Here is a 15006-nt window from a genome sequence, read left to right as displayed (position 1 = left end):
GTGGAGCACTTTCATGGCTAACACCCCCACCATCTATTTTTTCAATCTGACTTGATTTTTGTAGTGTGAGAAGTGAAAAATAACATATTGGTGGTGTTGTGCATTTATCTTAATATGGATGACATTAAGGATTTTCTGTTTAAGAGCCATTTGTGTTTTCTTTAAATTGAACAGATCTTTTATTTGTTTTTTAATTAAAGCCTTAAACGCCTCTGTTGTAAAGTACCTAAATAATAATGCCATAGCAAGTTAACCTTACTAACCCCCTGGGTAAGTAAAATATAAATTCTGCTCATTATCCTGTTCCATCTGATTGGTATTTTTATAACTCCTGTCAACACTTCATACAGGATAAATAGTAAAGATATAAACATACCTTAAAAAGTCTGATGTAGATAGAAATTAAAAATTAGGAAAAATTCCTTTTTCTACAATCTTTTAAGTGAAATAATTACATATACAGTATCAAGTAACAATATCTGCTTTAAACCTAATTGAATGTATTAATATTTATGGGAAAAATCATTGAAAAATTATTTCACTCTTTATTATTCAGTATTTAACATTCACACAATCTGTAATCTTCTATAATTGTGTTACATTTATTGCATTTTTATTGGGATATTTTATTTCAAATTAATTTTCTTAAATTTTTGTATTTTTTATATTATATCCTTTTGCTTCATGTTTTTACTTAGTGCAATTTTATATTTAGAGCTAACAAATATTTTATTCTTGTCTAATATCTACTTCTAATTTGAGTAACTGACAAGCCACTTATTACAGTTTCCAGTTTTGACGTTTATTTCAAAAAGCTATAAAGAACTGCCTTCCCCAACTTAACTTTTATTTATTATTTATTTGGGAGATGGATTTAAATCATTAATATAATTTATTTGCCTTCTGCCAAACTAGAAACAGAATACTTACTTAAAAGGCTTTCATATTTGAAACTTTTATGTTTATCAGTTTCTAAGATTCTGCTCATCTTTTGTTTCCGAAGGTGCTCAGCTGTCGTTTAGACCGTTGTTAAATAAATATGAAAAAGAAACACTAGAAAATCAGAACTTATATCTTGTCGGTGCCTCCAAGATTCGATTGTTGCTGGGGGCAGAAGCAGTGGGATTGGTAAAAGAGTGCAGTGATAACACCATGAGAGCCTTCACGTATGGAACCCGACACAGCTTCAAAGATTTTGATGGTAAGTTCCAAGGTTGTTTCTATCAGAATCAATTTATCAAAAGGAAGTCTTTGATGAATAGATCAGGGGTCAGCAAAGTTTTTCAGTAAAGGGCCTGATAGTAAATATTTTAGGCTGTGTGGACACTATGATCTGTCATAGTTATTCAGCACAACCTTTGTCCAGCAAAAGCAGCCTACAGCCATAAGAAGCAAATGAATGAGGCTATGTACCAATAAAATTTTATTTATCAAACCAGGTGGGATCAGGTTTGGGGTTGCAGATTTACTTTGTAACCTCTGGAATAGATGAACATAAACTGACATATGTCACTTATTTATATAATTCTAAGTCTTAGAATGGTGATGTTCATTAGATTGATATAAGTAAGAAGCACAGTAGTATTTCATATCCTGTAATTCCCTATCCTGCTTCTGTTCTGGCCTCAAAGGGGGTTTCAGAAGAGAGTGATTTCTGGAAAGAACTGTGAAATCCAGGATGGCTGTGAAAGCAGAGTGGGAGGTTGCTTTCAGAACTGGTCCCTTCCAGGGTCTTTCAGAGTTAGAAGATACAATTGGACTTCTTCAGACTCAGTCACTCTGGATTTTTGTATATTGGTAAATAAATGATTGAGGTGAAATTCACCACATTTGAGGGGATTCACCTGTCAAAAAATGACACTATTTTCTTATCAGGCTTTCTTCTTCATGTATGTGAGGGATGTTGGATTCCACAAGGAAATTGGCCTGGGCTTGAGAGTTTGGAAGAGAATTTGCCTTGTAGGCAAACTTCAGATCCATTCCTAAATAAAAATATTGTTAAAATTAAAGAATATATTACTTTCTGTTCATTTCAGTTAAATGAGGGCAAGCAAGTGTCTACCATTTGGTTGTTTGAACCATATAATCATTAGCATAATGATTGAAGAACTGTATTATGTGAAGGCATTTAGAATATTTTTATTCTTATATCCTTTTCTATGTAATTTTTATTACTTGGATTACTCTTTATGGTAATTACTTATTGTCTATACCATTATTTCATAATCCCAGGGTATTTGAATATTTTAGATTTTATTTTGGCTAATACTGAGAAAATAACTATGAATTTTTGTTTTGTTTTAGATGATAATGATGATTTCCTCAGCATGGCAGAACGTCAATTCATTATCAAACATGAACTTGAAAATCTTCGAGCCAGAGATGAAAAAATGATCCCTGGTTACCCCCAGGCAAAATTGTACCCAGGAAAATCATTATGTGAGTCATTGTATCAACTAATTTCATGAATATACATTCTGCTGCTGCTGCTGCTAAGTGGCTTCAGTTGTGTCCGACTCTGTGCGACCCCGAGACGGAAGCCCACAGGGCTCCCCCATCCTTGGGATTCTCTAGGCAAGAACACTGGAGTGGGTTGCCATTTCCTTCTCCAATGCATGAAAGTGAAAAGTGAAAGGGAAGTCGCTCAGTCGTGTCCGACTCTTAGCGACCCCATGGACTATAGCCTACCAGGCTCCTCCATAATGCAATTGTATTTTGCTTAGTAAATAACAAATTATAATGACTTTTTCCACCCTTACTGAAAAACTTACACAACTTTACAATAATTTATTTTTTCACCATTATATATTTTGCCTTTAGACCTTCATGATGTTGTAGCTTTAGATCAACTTATTTGTTCTTTATGGTTCTCAACTTCTTCTTTATCAAGGTTCACAGCATTCAGTAAGCTTAAAATTCAGTGTGAATGCATTTGCATATTACTCAGTTAAAATTAGCCAAGTTTACCGTATGCCCAGCATTATAGTGTAATGAAAATCTGTAGAGGAATAAAAACTAGACACATGGTCTTTTCCTGGAGCCTTCTTTCCATCTCCTCTCATCTCACTGGGTATGAACAGATACAAACATAGAAAGACTTAAGAGTCACAGTGGGACATCATACCTGAATGCAAACTAGCAGTTTGTAACTTTCTGATTTTGTATAATTCCGTTTGAATGAAAATATCAGTTTGTAGACTGAAAGTATTTATGACATGTAATTCCAAATTTTCCTGAAACCCAGATAATAGCAAGGCCCAGAACATTTTTGCTGCCTAAGAAATTCTTTAAACATACCAGTTTCTGTGTCCCCAGTCTCCTTTCCTTGTAACAGTCAGTGTCATCCAGGAGGACGGGTGCCCGAGTCAGTCCATATTCAGACTTACTCACTTGTCACCAGATAGTTTGTTTAAACCAAGATCCAATCATAGATCACTCTTTTTGTTGTTGTTGTTGTTATTATCTCTTAAGTTTCTCTCTCTTTTTTTAATGTGAAGTACATATAACATAAAATTTACCATTTCCAAAACTTTTAAATGTACAGTTCACTGGTATTAAATACATTCATAATGTTTTACAGCCATCAACACCGTCCATCTCCACAGTTCTTTCCATCTTGTGAAACTGACACTCTGTATCCGTTAAATAATCACTCTCCCACCTTGTCTTGCTCTAAGACCTGGCAACCGCCATTTTACTTCTGTCTTGGTGGTTTTGACTGTTCTATGTATCTCAAATAAGTGAAATCACACAGTGTTTCTCTTTTTGTGACTGGCATATTTCACTTGGTGTAATGTCCTCCAGGTTTATCTTTGTTGTAGCAGATGTCAGAATTCCCTTCTACTTAAGACTACCCAGTGTTCCACTGTATGTAGGTACTGCATATTGTTTATTCATTCCTTCATCAGTGGCTGCTTGGGTTGCCTCTGCTTTTTGGTTATTGTGAGTAATGATGTAATGACCATGGGTATGCACATATTTCTTTGAGATCCTGCTTTCAATTCTTTTTGGTATATAACAAGAAATGGACTTCCTGGATCATATGGTAATTCTATTTTTAATTTTTCTGAAGTACTTGCATCCTGTTTTCCACAGGGACTGTACCATTTCAGATTCCCGCCAGCAGTGTACAGCATTGCAGTTTCTTCACTTCCTTGCCCACAGTTATTATGTTCTGATACTTTGATAGTAGCCATCCTAACAGGTATGAGGTGCTATCTCATTGCAGTTTTTGACTTGCACTTACCTAGTGACTGTTGATACTGAGTAAATGTCTTTGGAGAAATGTCTGTGTATGTCCTTTGCCTATTTTTGAATCAAGTTTTTGTTGTGATTGTTGAGTTTTAGGCATTCTCTATGTATTCTGGATATTAATCCCTTATGAGATATATGCTATGCAAATGTTTTTCCCCAGATGTTTTCTCCCATTCTGTGGGCTGCCAGTTTTTACTTTGGTGATACTCTGTTTTGATGCACAAAATTTTAACATTTTCCTGTACCTTTGGTTCATATCTAAGAAATTATCGCCAAAGACACCGTCCTAAAGCTTATTCTCTGTGTTTTATGTTAGGAACTTAATAGTTTTGGATTTTATGTTTAGGTTTTTAATCCATTTTGAGTTAATTTTTGTGTATGGTGTTAAGCACCTTCAGTCTTTGGCATGTGGATATGCAGTTTTCCTACCACCCATTTGTCAAAAACTATTCTTCACTCATTCAGTCGCCCTGGTACTCCTGTAAAAATCATTTGACCACATACGTGAGGGTTCATTTCTGAGCTCTCTCTTCTATTCCTTTGGCCTGTATAGTCTGTCTGTATGCTAGTATGACACTGTTTTGATTATTATGGCTTTGTGGTAAGTTTTGAAATAAGGAAGTTTTGCTTTTGTTTTTTAAAATTGTTCTGGCTGTTTGAGTTTCCCTGAAATTTGATATGTGTTTTAGGATGGGTGTTTCTAATTTTCCAGAAGACATCATTGGGATTTTGGTAGGAATTGCATTGAATCTGTAGATTACTTTGGATAGTACTGACATTTTAACAAGATAAACTCCCATGGATATGGGGTATGTCTCTATATATGTTTTATTTCTTATAGCATTGTTTTATAGTTTTTATTTGTATAATCTTTCATCTCCTTGTTGTGTGTTGTGTGTCAGTAGCTCAGTCGTGTCTGACTTTGCGATGCCATGGACTGGAGCCTTCCAGGCTCCTCCATCCATGGGATTCTCCAGGCAAGAATACTGGAGTGGGTTGCCATTTTCTTCTCCAGGGAATCTTCCCAACCCAGGGATTCAACCTGGGTCTCCCACACTGGAGACAGATTTTTTACCATCTGAGCCACTAGGAAAGCCCTTCACCTCCTTTGTTAATTCCTAAGTATTTTATTCTACATGATGTTATTGAAAATAGAATTGTTTTCATAATTATCTTTTCAGATAGTTCATTGTTAGTGTATAGAGATGAAACTGATTTTTAGGTGCTGACTTTGTGTCCTGCTACTTTACTGACTTCATTTATTGGCTTTGATAGTATTTTTGTGGAAATTTTAGGGTTTTCTACATATAAGATGATATCATCTGTGAACAGAGACAATTTAACTTCTAACTTTTCCGTGTTGATGTCTTTTATTTCCTTTACTTGCCTATTTGCTCAGGCTAAAACTTCCAATAACATGTTGAATAAAAGTGATGAAAGTGGTCATCTTTGTCTTATTTCTGATTTTAGAGAAAAACTTTTATTCTTTCACCATTCAACATGATGTGGGTTGTTTTTTTTTCTCCCCTTCATTCTGTTAATGTGATGTATTACATAGACTGATTTTAGTATATTGAACTATCCTTGAATTCTCAGAATAAATCCCACTTGTCATGGTATATAATCCTTTTAACATGTTGCCGAGTTGACTTTGCTAGTATTTTGCTGAGGATTTTTGCATCATTGTTCATAAGGGATATTGGTCTATAGTTTTCTCTTCTTGTAGTGCTTTTGTCTGACTTTGTGTCAGGGTAATTCTGGCCTCATAGAGTGAGTTAGTAGTGTTCCTTCCTCTTAAATTTTTGGGGAAAATTGGAGAAGGATTGGTATTAGTTTTCCTTTAAATAGTGGTAAAATTCACCAGTAAAGGTATCAAGTTCTGTTTTTTTCTTTGTCATGAGATTTTTTTTTAGTTACTGCTTTATAATTATAAATCTGTTCACATTTTCTCTTCCTTGCTGATTGAGTTTTGCTATGTTTTGTGTTTCTAGGAATTTGTCCATTTCCTCTAGGCTAGCCAGTTTGTCGGTGTACAAGTATTCATAGTATACTCTACAATCTTTCTGATTTCTTTAGAATCAATAGTAACGCACCCATTTTCATCTCTGATTTTAGTAGTTTTATGTGGTCTGTTTTTCTCAGTTCATCTAGCTAAAGATTTGTCAGTTTTGTTGATCTTTTCAAAGAACCAACTTTTGGTTTTTGTAATTTTCTCTGTTATCTTTCTATCCTGTTTGATTTATCTCTGTTCCAGTCTTTTTTTTTTTTTCTTCCTTCTGCTAGTTTTGGGTTTAAATTACTCTTCTTCTTCTAATTCCTTAATAGTAAAGTTAAGTTGTTATTTGAGATCTTTCTTGTTTTTAAATATATGCATTTATTGCTACTAACTGCCCTGTTAGACTTGCTTTCTCTGTGTCCCATATGTTTTGGTATATGATGTTTGGTTTTCATTCATTTCTAGGTATTTCCTAATTTCCCCTGTAGTTTCTTCCTTGACCCACTGGCTGTTTCAGAATGTGATGTTTACTTTACACACATTTGTGAATTCCTCAGTTTTCCTTCTGTTATTGATTTCCAACTTCATCCCGCTGTGGTCAAAGGATACTTTTTATAATCCATATCTTTTTAAATCTGTTGAGGCCTAACATATGGTCTGTCTTGGAAAATGTCCCGTGTACACTCGGGAACCAAGAGTGTATTCATTCGCTACTGCCTGGCTTCCCTGTAAACTGCATTATGTACTTTCCTCTGTCTCTGAGTTAGTCATGTGGCATAGATGCTTTTGCTTGCTCTCCTTTTTGACCTGTATGACTTTTGGGAGGTGTCTAGAAACTTAAATGTAGGTGCTTATCATTCCTCTTTGTCTGTATTTCCAGTTATCTGTGTATGTCTTGATGTTAATTATCTTGTAGCAGTTTTTTGTTGGACATATCGTCTTTACTGTGTAGATTAAAGATTAGCATGATTTCAAAAACATTTTCTTCAGTTACCTTTGAAGAGTTATTTGGTTTTATTTTCTGTTCTTGTCTTTAAGAATGCCATTTGTGTATGTGTGTGTGTGTATATATATATGTATGTAATGTATGCTGCTGCTGCTGCTAAGTCGCTTCAGTCGTGTCCGACTCTGTGCGACCCCAGAGACGGCAGCCCACCAGGCTCCGCCATCCCTGGGATTCTCCAGGAAAGAACACTGGAGTGGGTTGCCATTTCCTTCTCCAGTTCATGAAAGTGAAAAGTGAAAGTGAAGTCGCTCAGTCGTGTCCGACTCTGTGCAAACCCATGGACTGTAGCCCACCAGGCTCCTGCGTCCATGGGATTTTCCAGGCAAGAGTACTGGAGTGGGGTGCCATTGCCTTCTCCGACGTAATGTATATACTTATATATATATATATATATATATATGTCTATATATTCTCTGAAATATTTTAAAGTTTTTATGTAATTTTTTAGGCATGTCTACCATTTTCCAGCTTTGTTCTTTGAGTCTTTACTTCTTCAGTAGCTTTTACTGTGACTTTCTTTGTATCTGTAATAGTTTTATTTTTCTGATATTTTGCTTTTCCAGGCTCCCCCTTTCAGCTCTCATAGGTTTTCCTTGATTTTAATTTCAGAGATGTGGCTTGCTTTAATTTCATTAACTCCTTGAAGAATTCCATAATTTTTCTTTGCTCTATGCTGTAATGTTTTTGCTGTGTTTCTTCTCTGCCTTTTAAAAAAATGACTTTCCTCTTTTCTCTGATAGTATTCTTGCATAGTTTGATGTCAGTTTCTTTGTGGCATTTGCTTATTTTTTTTAATGAACCCCTATTTTTTCCAGACCAGCTCTTCTGGGAAGGAAGTGTGTATATTGGGAAGAGGCGATGTTGGGGGGCCTCCAGTCAGGAACTGCGGTGGTCAGGAACTGGGATTCTGCCTGACAGTGTGTTCTCCTTGAGCGATCTTAGAGCCTCCGTGGAGCCCTTTTCTTTATTTCTTCATTGATTTGACTGTGTTGGGTCTTAGTTGCATCATGCAGGATGTTTTTGTTACAGTGCTTGGCCTCAGTAGTTGTGGTGTATGGGTTTAGCTGCTCTGTGGCATGTGGGATCTTTGTTCCCAGACCAGGGATGGAACCCTCATCCCCTGCCTTAGAAGGTGGACTCTTAACCACTGGACCACCAGGGAGGGTTAAATCCCTGGAACCCTGTTCTTAAGAGGAGTGTTGCTGGGTTTGACCTTTCCGTCTGTCTGTGGCCAACCAAGACCACAGCTGCTGTGCTGCCTGTGTCCATCCCTCTGCCCCAGTAGGCAGCGCTTTTCCCAAGACGGCAGACATGCCCTTTCCCTCCTCCAGCCTTGTGTCTCTGGTCTGGCTGTGGTCCCAGGCAAGGAGCACCCCCTTAGCCTGCATTCTGGGTATGGGGACAGTAGTTCCCCACCCCTCAGTGTGCAGGAGAACCCTGCCCCCTGCCTGCTTGGACCCAGCTTGCTCTTAGCTTAGAACGCTGGGCTGATTTTTAAGGCCACTTTTCAGTTTCTGTTTTCACTTTATAGTTTTTTTTGTTTGTTTGTTCATTTGTTTTACTATCATCAAAAGTAGGGTTTCCCTTTATGGTTCTTATTTCCTTTGTTGTTTTTAATTTGACCTCATGAAGAAGAACAGGACAGGGATGTCTTTCTGCCACCACTTGTCACCAGGAGGGCCACATTCTGTTTCTGGTTATACGTGTGTCTTAGTCGTCAGCGGCCATCTGGGGGCATCCCTTTTCTAGTTGTCTGTGTGAGCTGAGATCTCAGGCTCTCTGACTGCCTTTGCCTGTTGATTCCTAGTAATTAACAGTCATGCAGGTAACCTAGCGAAAAATTTTCTTTATAAAGAGGCATTGAGAGAGTGGAGACTTTCTTATGTATTAACTTTATCCTAAGGGATATTATTTAGTTTAGGTAAAAGCTCTGTCTCAAAATGTCTATCAGATGATTGTCATGTTTTGATGGATGGGGTGTGGCAATCTCTTGTGTTATTCTTTTTTAGGACAATAACTACCTCTGACGGAGAGGGCAATGGCACCCCACTCCAGTACTCTTGCCTGGAAAATCCCATGGACGCAGGAGCCTGGTGGGCTGTAGTCCATGGGGTCGCTTAGAGTCGAATGTGACTGAACGACTTCACTTTCACTTTTCACTTTCATGCGTTGGAGAAGGAAATGGCAACCCACTCCAGAGTTCTTGCCTGGAGAATCCCAGGGACGGGGCAGCCTGGTGGGCTGCCATCTCTGGGGTCGCACAGAGTCGGACACTACTGAAGCGACTTAGCAGCAACCATCTCTGAATATCTTATGTATACAGATGGATAAATTAGAGTGGTCAGATATATTCTGTCTTCTAAAATTATTGCCTTATGAGAATAATAGAGAGAATGTCAAGTAAATACCCTGTAGCAGGCATGCATATAAGACAAACCACTGATGTGTGTGTGTGTATTGCTGGGTATCGTACCATATATCTGTGTATCTATATCTGTATGTCTCTACACACACTGTGTTTTGCCACATACATATTTGCAGTTATTATGTTAAGCAGGGACTAAAACAATACCAGAATATAAAAATGCATTTTGAAAACACAGGTGTCCCTGAGAAGCAGTTTGTTCCTCTTTGAGACAGGAGGGGTCTGTTCACATCTGAGCCCTAGATGCAGGCAGGGCCTGGGACGGGGGCCAGTGGCAGGGGCGGCAGGGGCCCTGTGTTCCCCGTGCAGCCTCGTCTCCCTGTGGGTGCTGTGTGTTCATCACCCCTCTGCTGGATTGCAGGCACCATCACCTGTTCCTCCCCGTCGCAAAGAGACACTGTAAGAATTGTGAGAGGGACTTCTGTGTTTACTTTTATGTCACATTAACTAAAGGCTGTGTTAGTATTGTCATTGCATTATTTTATTTAGAGGGTCCTAGTATAAGCCAAGTTACAGTCTCCCTTAATTAGATTGTGGTTAGTAACGGCTGTAATAGTAATAGTCCTAGTGCTTGACAGTGGACCATTCAGCATTCTTAAAGGAATCTGGGTTTAAATTGTTCCTTTCTTTATTTCTTAATATTTATTTTTATTTGTTTGGCTGCACCGGGTCTTGATTTCGGCACGTGGGATCTTTGTTGCAGTATGCGAACTCTTAGCTGCAGCATGTGGGATCTAGTTTCCCGACCAGAGAGAGCAGGGATCGAACCTGGGCCCCCTGCATTGGGAACACAGAGTCAGCCGCTGGACCTCCCGGGAAGTCCTAAATTGTTCCTTTCTTTAAACAGGCACAGACAGCATTATATTTTCCTTTGACGGTAAGGCTCATGTTAATTACATTTTTAGCTGACAAGAGAAAAGTCCAAGGACTGACTGAAGGAAAAAAAAAAAAAAACCACCTCTTCTATTTTTAGAAGCTGAAACCAGAACCATGCTTTTGGCACTGGTGGTAAAGAGAAGCCCAGTAATTTAGGACTTGAAGCTTTAAAGTCTCTCTTAGTCCCTTAGTTTGCAACCCTATTTTTAGAGGTTTACAACCAGCTTTTTACGCAGGCCTTGAATGTCTTCTATAGCAGAATGGAACAATTCCTTTAAAAAGAGCTTAGAAATAGTAAAATAGTAATTCAGATGCCATAAGTCAGTTCAAAGTTAAACTTGATGTGGTAGTTGAAAAGGATAGTGATAGAAGAATAAGATACAGCTGTGCATCCCTCAGTAAGCGCCAAGAATGAGAACTGATGTGAGTGATCGACTTTCACTCCTGTTAGCTGAAGAAAACAATTCACTGAAACGCTTTAGAATAAAAATGTTTAAAAAATGGATTTGACAGCACCAGAGCTGATATAACTTAAACCATATACCTTTTTCCTCTAGCTGTTGATATTTTCAGTATATACCTTTTTCAGTCATGGAGAATGAGGCTTTTTATCACACCCCTAGCTTTTCAAGACTTTTCCCCTCTGTGTAACTTATGCATGAGATATAGTTGTAAGGAGCACTAGCTATTAAAAATCCTTTTTTTTTTTTTGAGATCCATACTTTTTCTTATATCTTCAAAATCAGTTTTATCGTTTCTAACTTGATAACAAAGGCCTACGTTCACCAACAGCAAGTATCAAAACCAGAAAAACATTTCCTGCTTCCAGCAGTCATTTAACCAGTATGATTTTAATACTTCTACACGTATCTGAGACAAACAAATTTAACCAAAGACATTATCCTTCATGATCATATTGATAATTTTTCCTAGAATTATGAAAATTTTCCTAGAATTTGGTAGTATCAAATATCTCCTCTTTATTATCCTTCCCCCTCCCATTTCTAAGAGGTTACGTTTTCTTTAAAATTACACTGAAGGGTTTGTAATAGGACCTCTGTCCTAAACTCCTAGAGGAGAACATAGGCAAAACACTCTCTGACATACATCACAGCAGGATCCTCTATGACCCACCTCCCAGAATATCGGAAATAAAAGCAAAAATAAACAAATGGGACCTAATTAACCTTAAAAGCTTCTGCACAACAAAGGAAACTATCAGCAAGGTGAAAAGACAGCCTTCAGAATGGGAGAAAATAATAGCAAATGAAGCAACTGACAAACAACTAATCTCAAAAATATACAAGCAACTCCGCCAGCTCAACTCCAGAAAAATAAATGACCCAATCAAAAAATGGGCCAAAGAACTAAATAGACATTTCTCCAAAGAAGACATACAGATGGCTAACAAACACATGAAAAGATGCTCAACATCACTCATTATCAGAGAAATGCAAATCAAGACCACTATGAGGTACCATTTCACACCAGTCAGAATGGCTGCGATCCAAAAGTCTACAAATAAATGTTGGAGAGGGTGTGGAGGAAAGGGAACCCTCTTACACTGTTGGTGGGAATGCAAACTAGTACAGCCACTATGGAGAACAGTGTGGAGATTCCTTAAAAAACTGGAAATAGAACTGCCTTATGATCCAGCAATCCCACTGCTGGGCATACACACTGAGGAAACCAGAAGGGAAAGAGACACGTGTACCCCAATGTTCATCGCAGCACTGTTTATAATAGCCAGGACATGGAAGCAACCTAGCTGTCCATCAGCAGATGAATGGATAAGAAAGCGGTGGTACATATACACAATGGAGTATTACTCAGCCATTAAAAAGAATACATTTGAATCAGTTCTAATGAGGTGGATTAAACTGGAACCTATTATACAGAGTGAAGTAAGCCAGAAGGAAAAACACCAATACAGTATACTAACACATATATATGGAATTTAGAAAGATGATAACAATAACCCTGTGTACAAGACAGCAAAAGTGACGCTGATGTATGGAACAGTCTTATGGACTCTGTGGGAGAGGGAGAGGGTGGGAAGATTTGGGAAAATGGCATTGAAACATGTAAAATATCATGTATGAAGCGAGATGCCAGTCCAGGTTCAATGCACGATACTGGATGCTTGGGGCTAGTGCACTGGGACGACCCAGAGGGATGGTATGGGGAGGGAGGAGGGAGGAGGGTTCAGGATGGGGAGCACATGTATGCCTGTGATGGATTCATTTTGATATTTGGCAAAACTAATACAATTATGTAAAGTTTAAAAATAAAAAAAAATAAATAAAAATTTAAAAAAAAAAAAAAGGACCTCTGTCCTGAGATGCCGTCTCTGTTACATGTAGTATATCTACATGGAAAACTTAAATCGTGTTTCTCTTCCATGCTGCACATACTTACTTGCTGTCCTCCTTGGGGGCCTCTTGCCTGATACGCTCATCACTTGTCTGTGGGAACAAGGGAGATTGGAGATAAAGAAGGCAGCCCTCAGTAGAGATGAGCTGATATACCTTAAAGAACTCAGAGCTTATCCACGGATGTAAACAGCAGGCTTTTCTTTCTTGATGAGTTCCATTTTATAAGCAGCCGTAGTCTTTAGGAAGAAACTGCTGGGAACTCGTGTGAAAAGTACCCCATCTCCCCAGATGGGGCACCAGGCAGTGCATCTGAGTTCTCGGTGAACAGAACACATTTCCTCGGAAAGACCCGAAGACCCGCCCACCCAGAGTCACTCTAAATAATTATGGGTGAAAGATTACCCCGTGTTCATTTATTATCACTGGGGGATATTGTCTTCAGTTAAATGTGTTTGTCTTTCTGTAACTGACCTTGGTTCTTGGCCTCTTTATTCAACAGAAATTGATAAGAGGCCAGGTGAAATTCAGGCAGGGCTTTCTCGGGACTCATGCTGCAGCACATGGGAAAGCAGTAACCGATGCGCTTGCTCGCTCCTGGGGGTGCGGGGCAGGGGACGGGGTCAGGTATGAGGGTGGGCGCGGATTGGTGGGTCAGGATGGAGGGCGGCTTTACCTGCTCTGTCCACCCCTGCAGTGGTGCTGTGTACAGGGATCAGGGCAGTACTCTGCTTCTGCTCTCAGCACCTCAGAAGTGGCAATCTGTGGCCTTTTTGAATCTCACTGTTCATAATTTGCACCTGGCCTGTGTAAGGTAGGTTTTAGTCCCTTATATTCTGTTGCTGCAAGAGACTTTTGTCCAGGTGCAAACACTTCTGTGAAGGGTCCCAGGTCCCAGCCTGTCTCATCGCCTAGATATGTGCACAAGTGTTATGATCATACCAAATGATTGCTGAAAACAGGAAGTCTTTTTTTTTTTTTTTTTGGTATTTGCTGGCTGTGAACGTAAGCCTTTGTTAGCAGATTAGAAAAGAGAAAAATGGTTTTGAAAATACTCTATATCAGTGAGCATGAATTGAGCATCATCTTATTTTCACTGTAGTGGGAAGACAGATGAGTAAAATTTATCTAGAGGCTGTTTTGTAATATGTGTCTAAGTTTGATACACATATGCTCTGCTCTTGGACCTAGCACTTCTAAGTATATATAACAAGGAAATCATAGGCACATGGGGTAAGTTGTATCTACAAGAATTTTAACATTATTTATAATAGCCAAAAAAGGAAATAAATATTTTTCAATAGAAGGTTAGTTCAATTTTAGCACTTCATGTAAGGGAATATTATGACACCGTGTAAAAGGATATTCATGTTCTATTTACATTGGCGTTGAGAAATATTCATCGTTTACTACCACTCCATGAGATTACAGAATGATGTGTAGCGAATGGTTCCTTTTGTATCTAAAATAAATATTTATGGATGTTTATTTTGAAGTCAGCTTAGACACTTAATTGCTATTTACAGTGGTTATTTTTTTTTGTGGGAGGGAGAGAATAACCAGGGCCTCTCCAGTTCTAATCTGTGCATTTCTGTAAGATTGAAAATTTTACATCAACTTGTATTGCTTTCATATACAAAGGAAATAGTAAAGATGTTGACATCCTGAAGAACAGAAGAATACCCCTTGGGAGCAGGCAGGACAGTACTGGTCTTTATGTAGCCCTTTTCTTGGAGAGTCTGGGTAGCCTTTAATGAAAGTGGTCACGAGAAATCTCAAACCCATCTCATAATTTCCTTCCGCAGTGAGGAGGCTGCTCACGTCTGGCATTGTGGTTCAGGTGTTCCCACTGCATGACAATGAGGCCCTGAAGAAGCTCGAGGACACCTGGTATACTCGATTTACCTTGAAGTTTCAGCCCGTAGGTACGTGTCAGTGCTGCCTCTCTTAGAGGAGGACACAGCAGTGGTAATGTCCTTCTTGGGTGGATGTTTAATGCTGTGATGGGCAGGACTCACCAGCTGTGTGTGGGCAAAAAAAAAAATGGTGAGGAGGATAAGGTGGGTTGCATGATCTA

At 38.5% G+C, this 15006-nt stretch overlaps 1 protein-coding gene across 5 annotated transcripts in view; it reads left to right on the top strand.

The window, feature by feature from the left end:
- Nucleotides 1-15006, top strand: part of ANO10 (anoctamin 10) — a 229148-nt gene that overhangs the window by 23923 nt on the left and 190219 nt on the right. For all 5 annotated transcript variants that reach the window (XM_070776189.1, XM_070776191.1, XM_070776190.1 and 2 more), the window contains exons 3-5: nucleotides 1004-1201; nucleotides 2305-2439; nucleotides 14735-14854. In XM_070776189.1, the coding sequence (XP_070632290.1) occupies nucleotides 1004-1201; nucleotides 2305-2439; nucleotides 14735-14854 (453 nt within the window). The remainder of the gene's footprint in view (nucleotides 1-1003; nucleotides 1202-2304; nucleotides 2440-14734; nucleotides 14855-15006) is intronic.

The sequence above is a fragment of the Bos indicus genome, chromosome 22, assembly GCF_029378745.1.
Source record: "Bos indicus isolate NIAB-ARS_2022 breed Sahiwal x Tharparkar chromosome 22, NIAB-ARS_B.indTharparkar_mat_pri_1.0, whole genome shotgun sequence".
Taxonomy (NCBI): domain Eukaryota; kingdom Metazoa; phylum Chordata; class Mammalia; order Artiodactyla; family Bovidae; genus Bos; species Bos indicus.
This window is presented reverse-complemented; position numbering and strand designations above follow the sequence as displayed.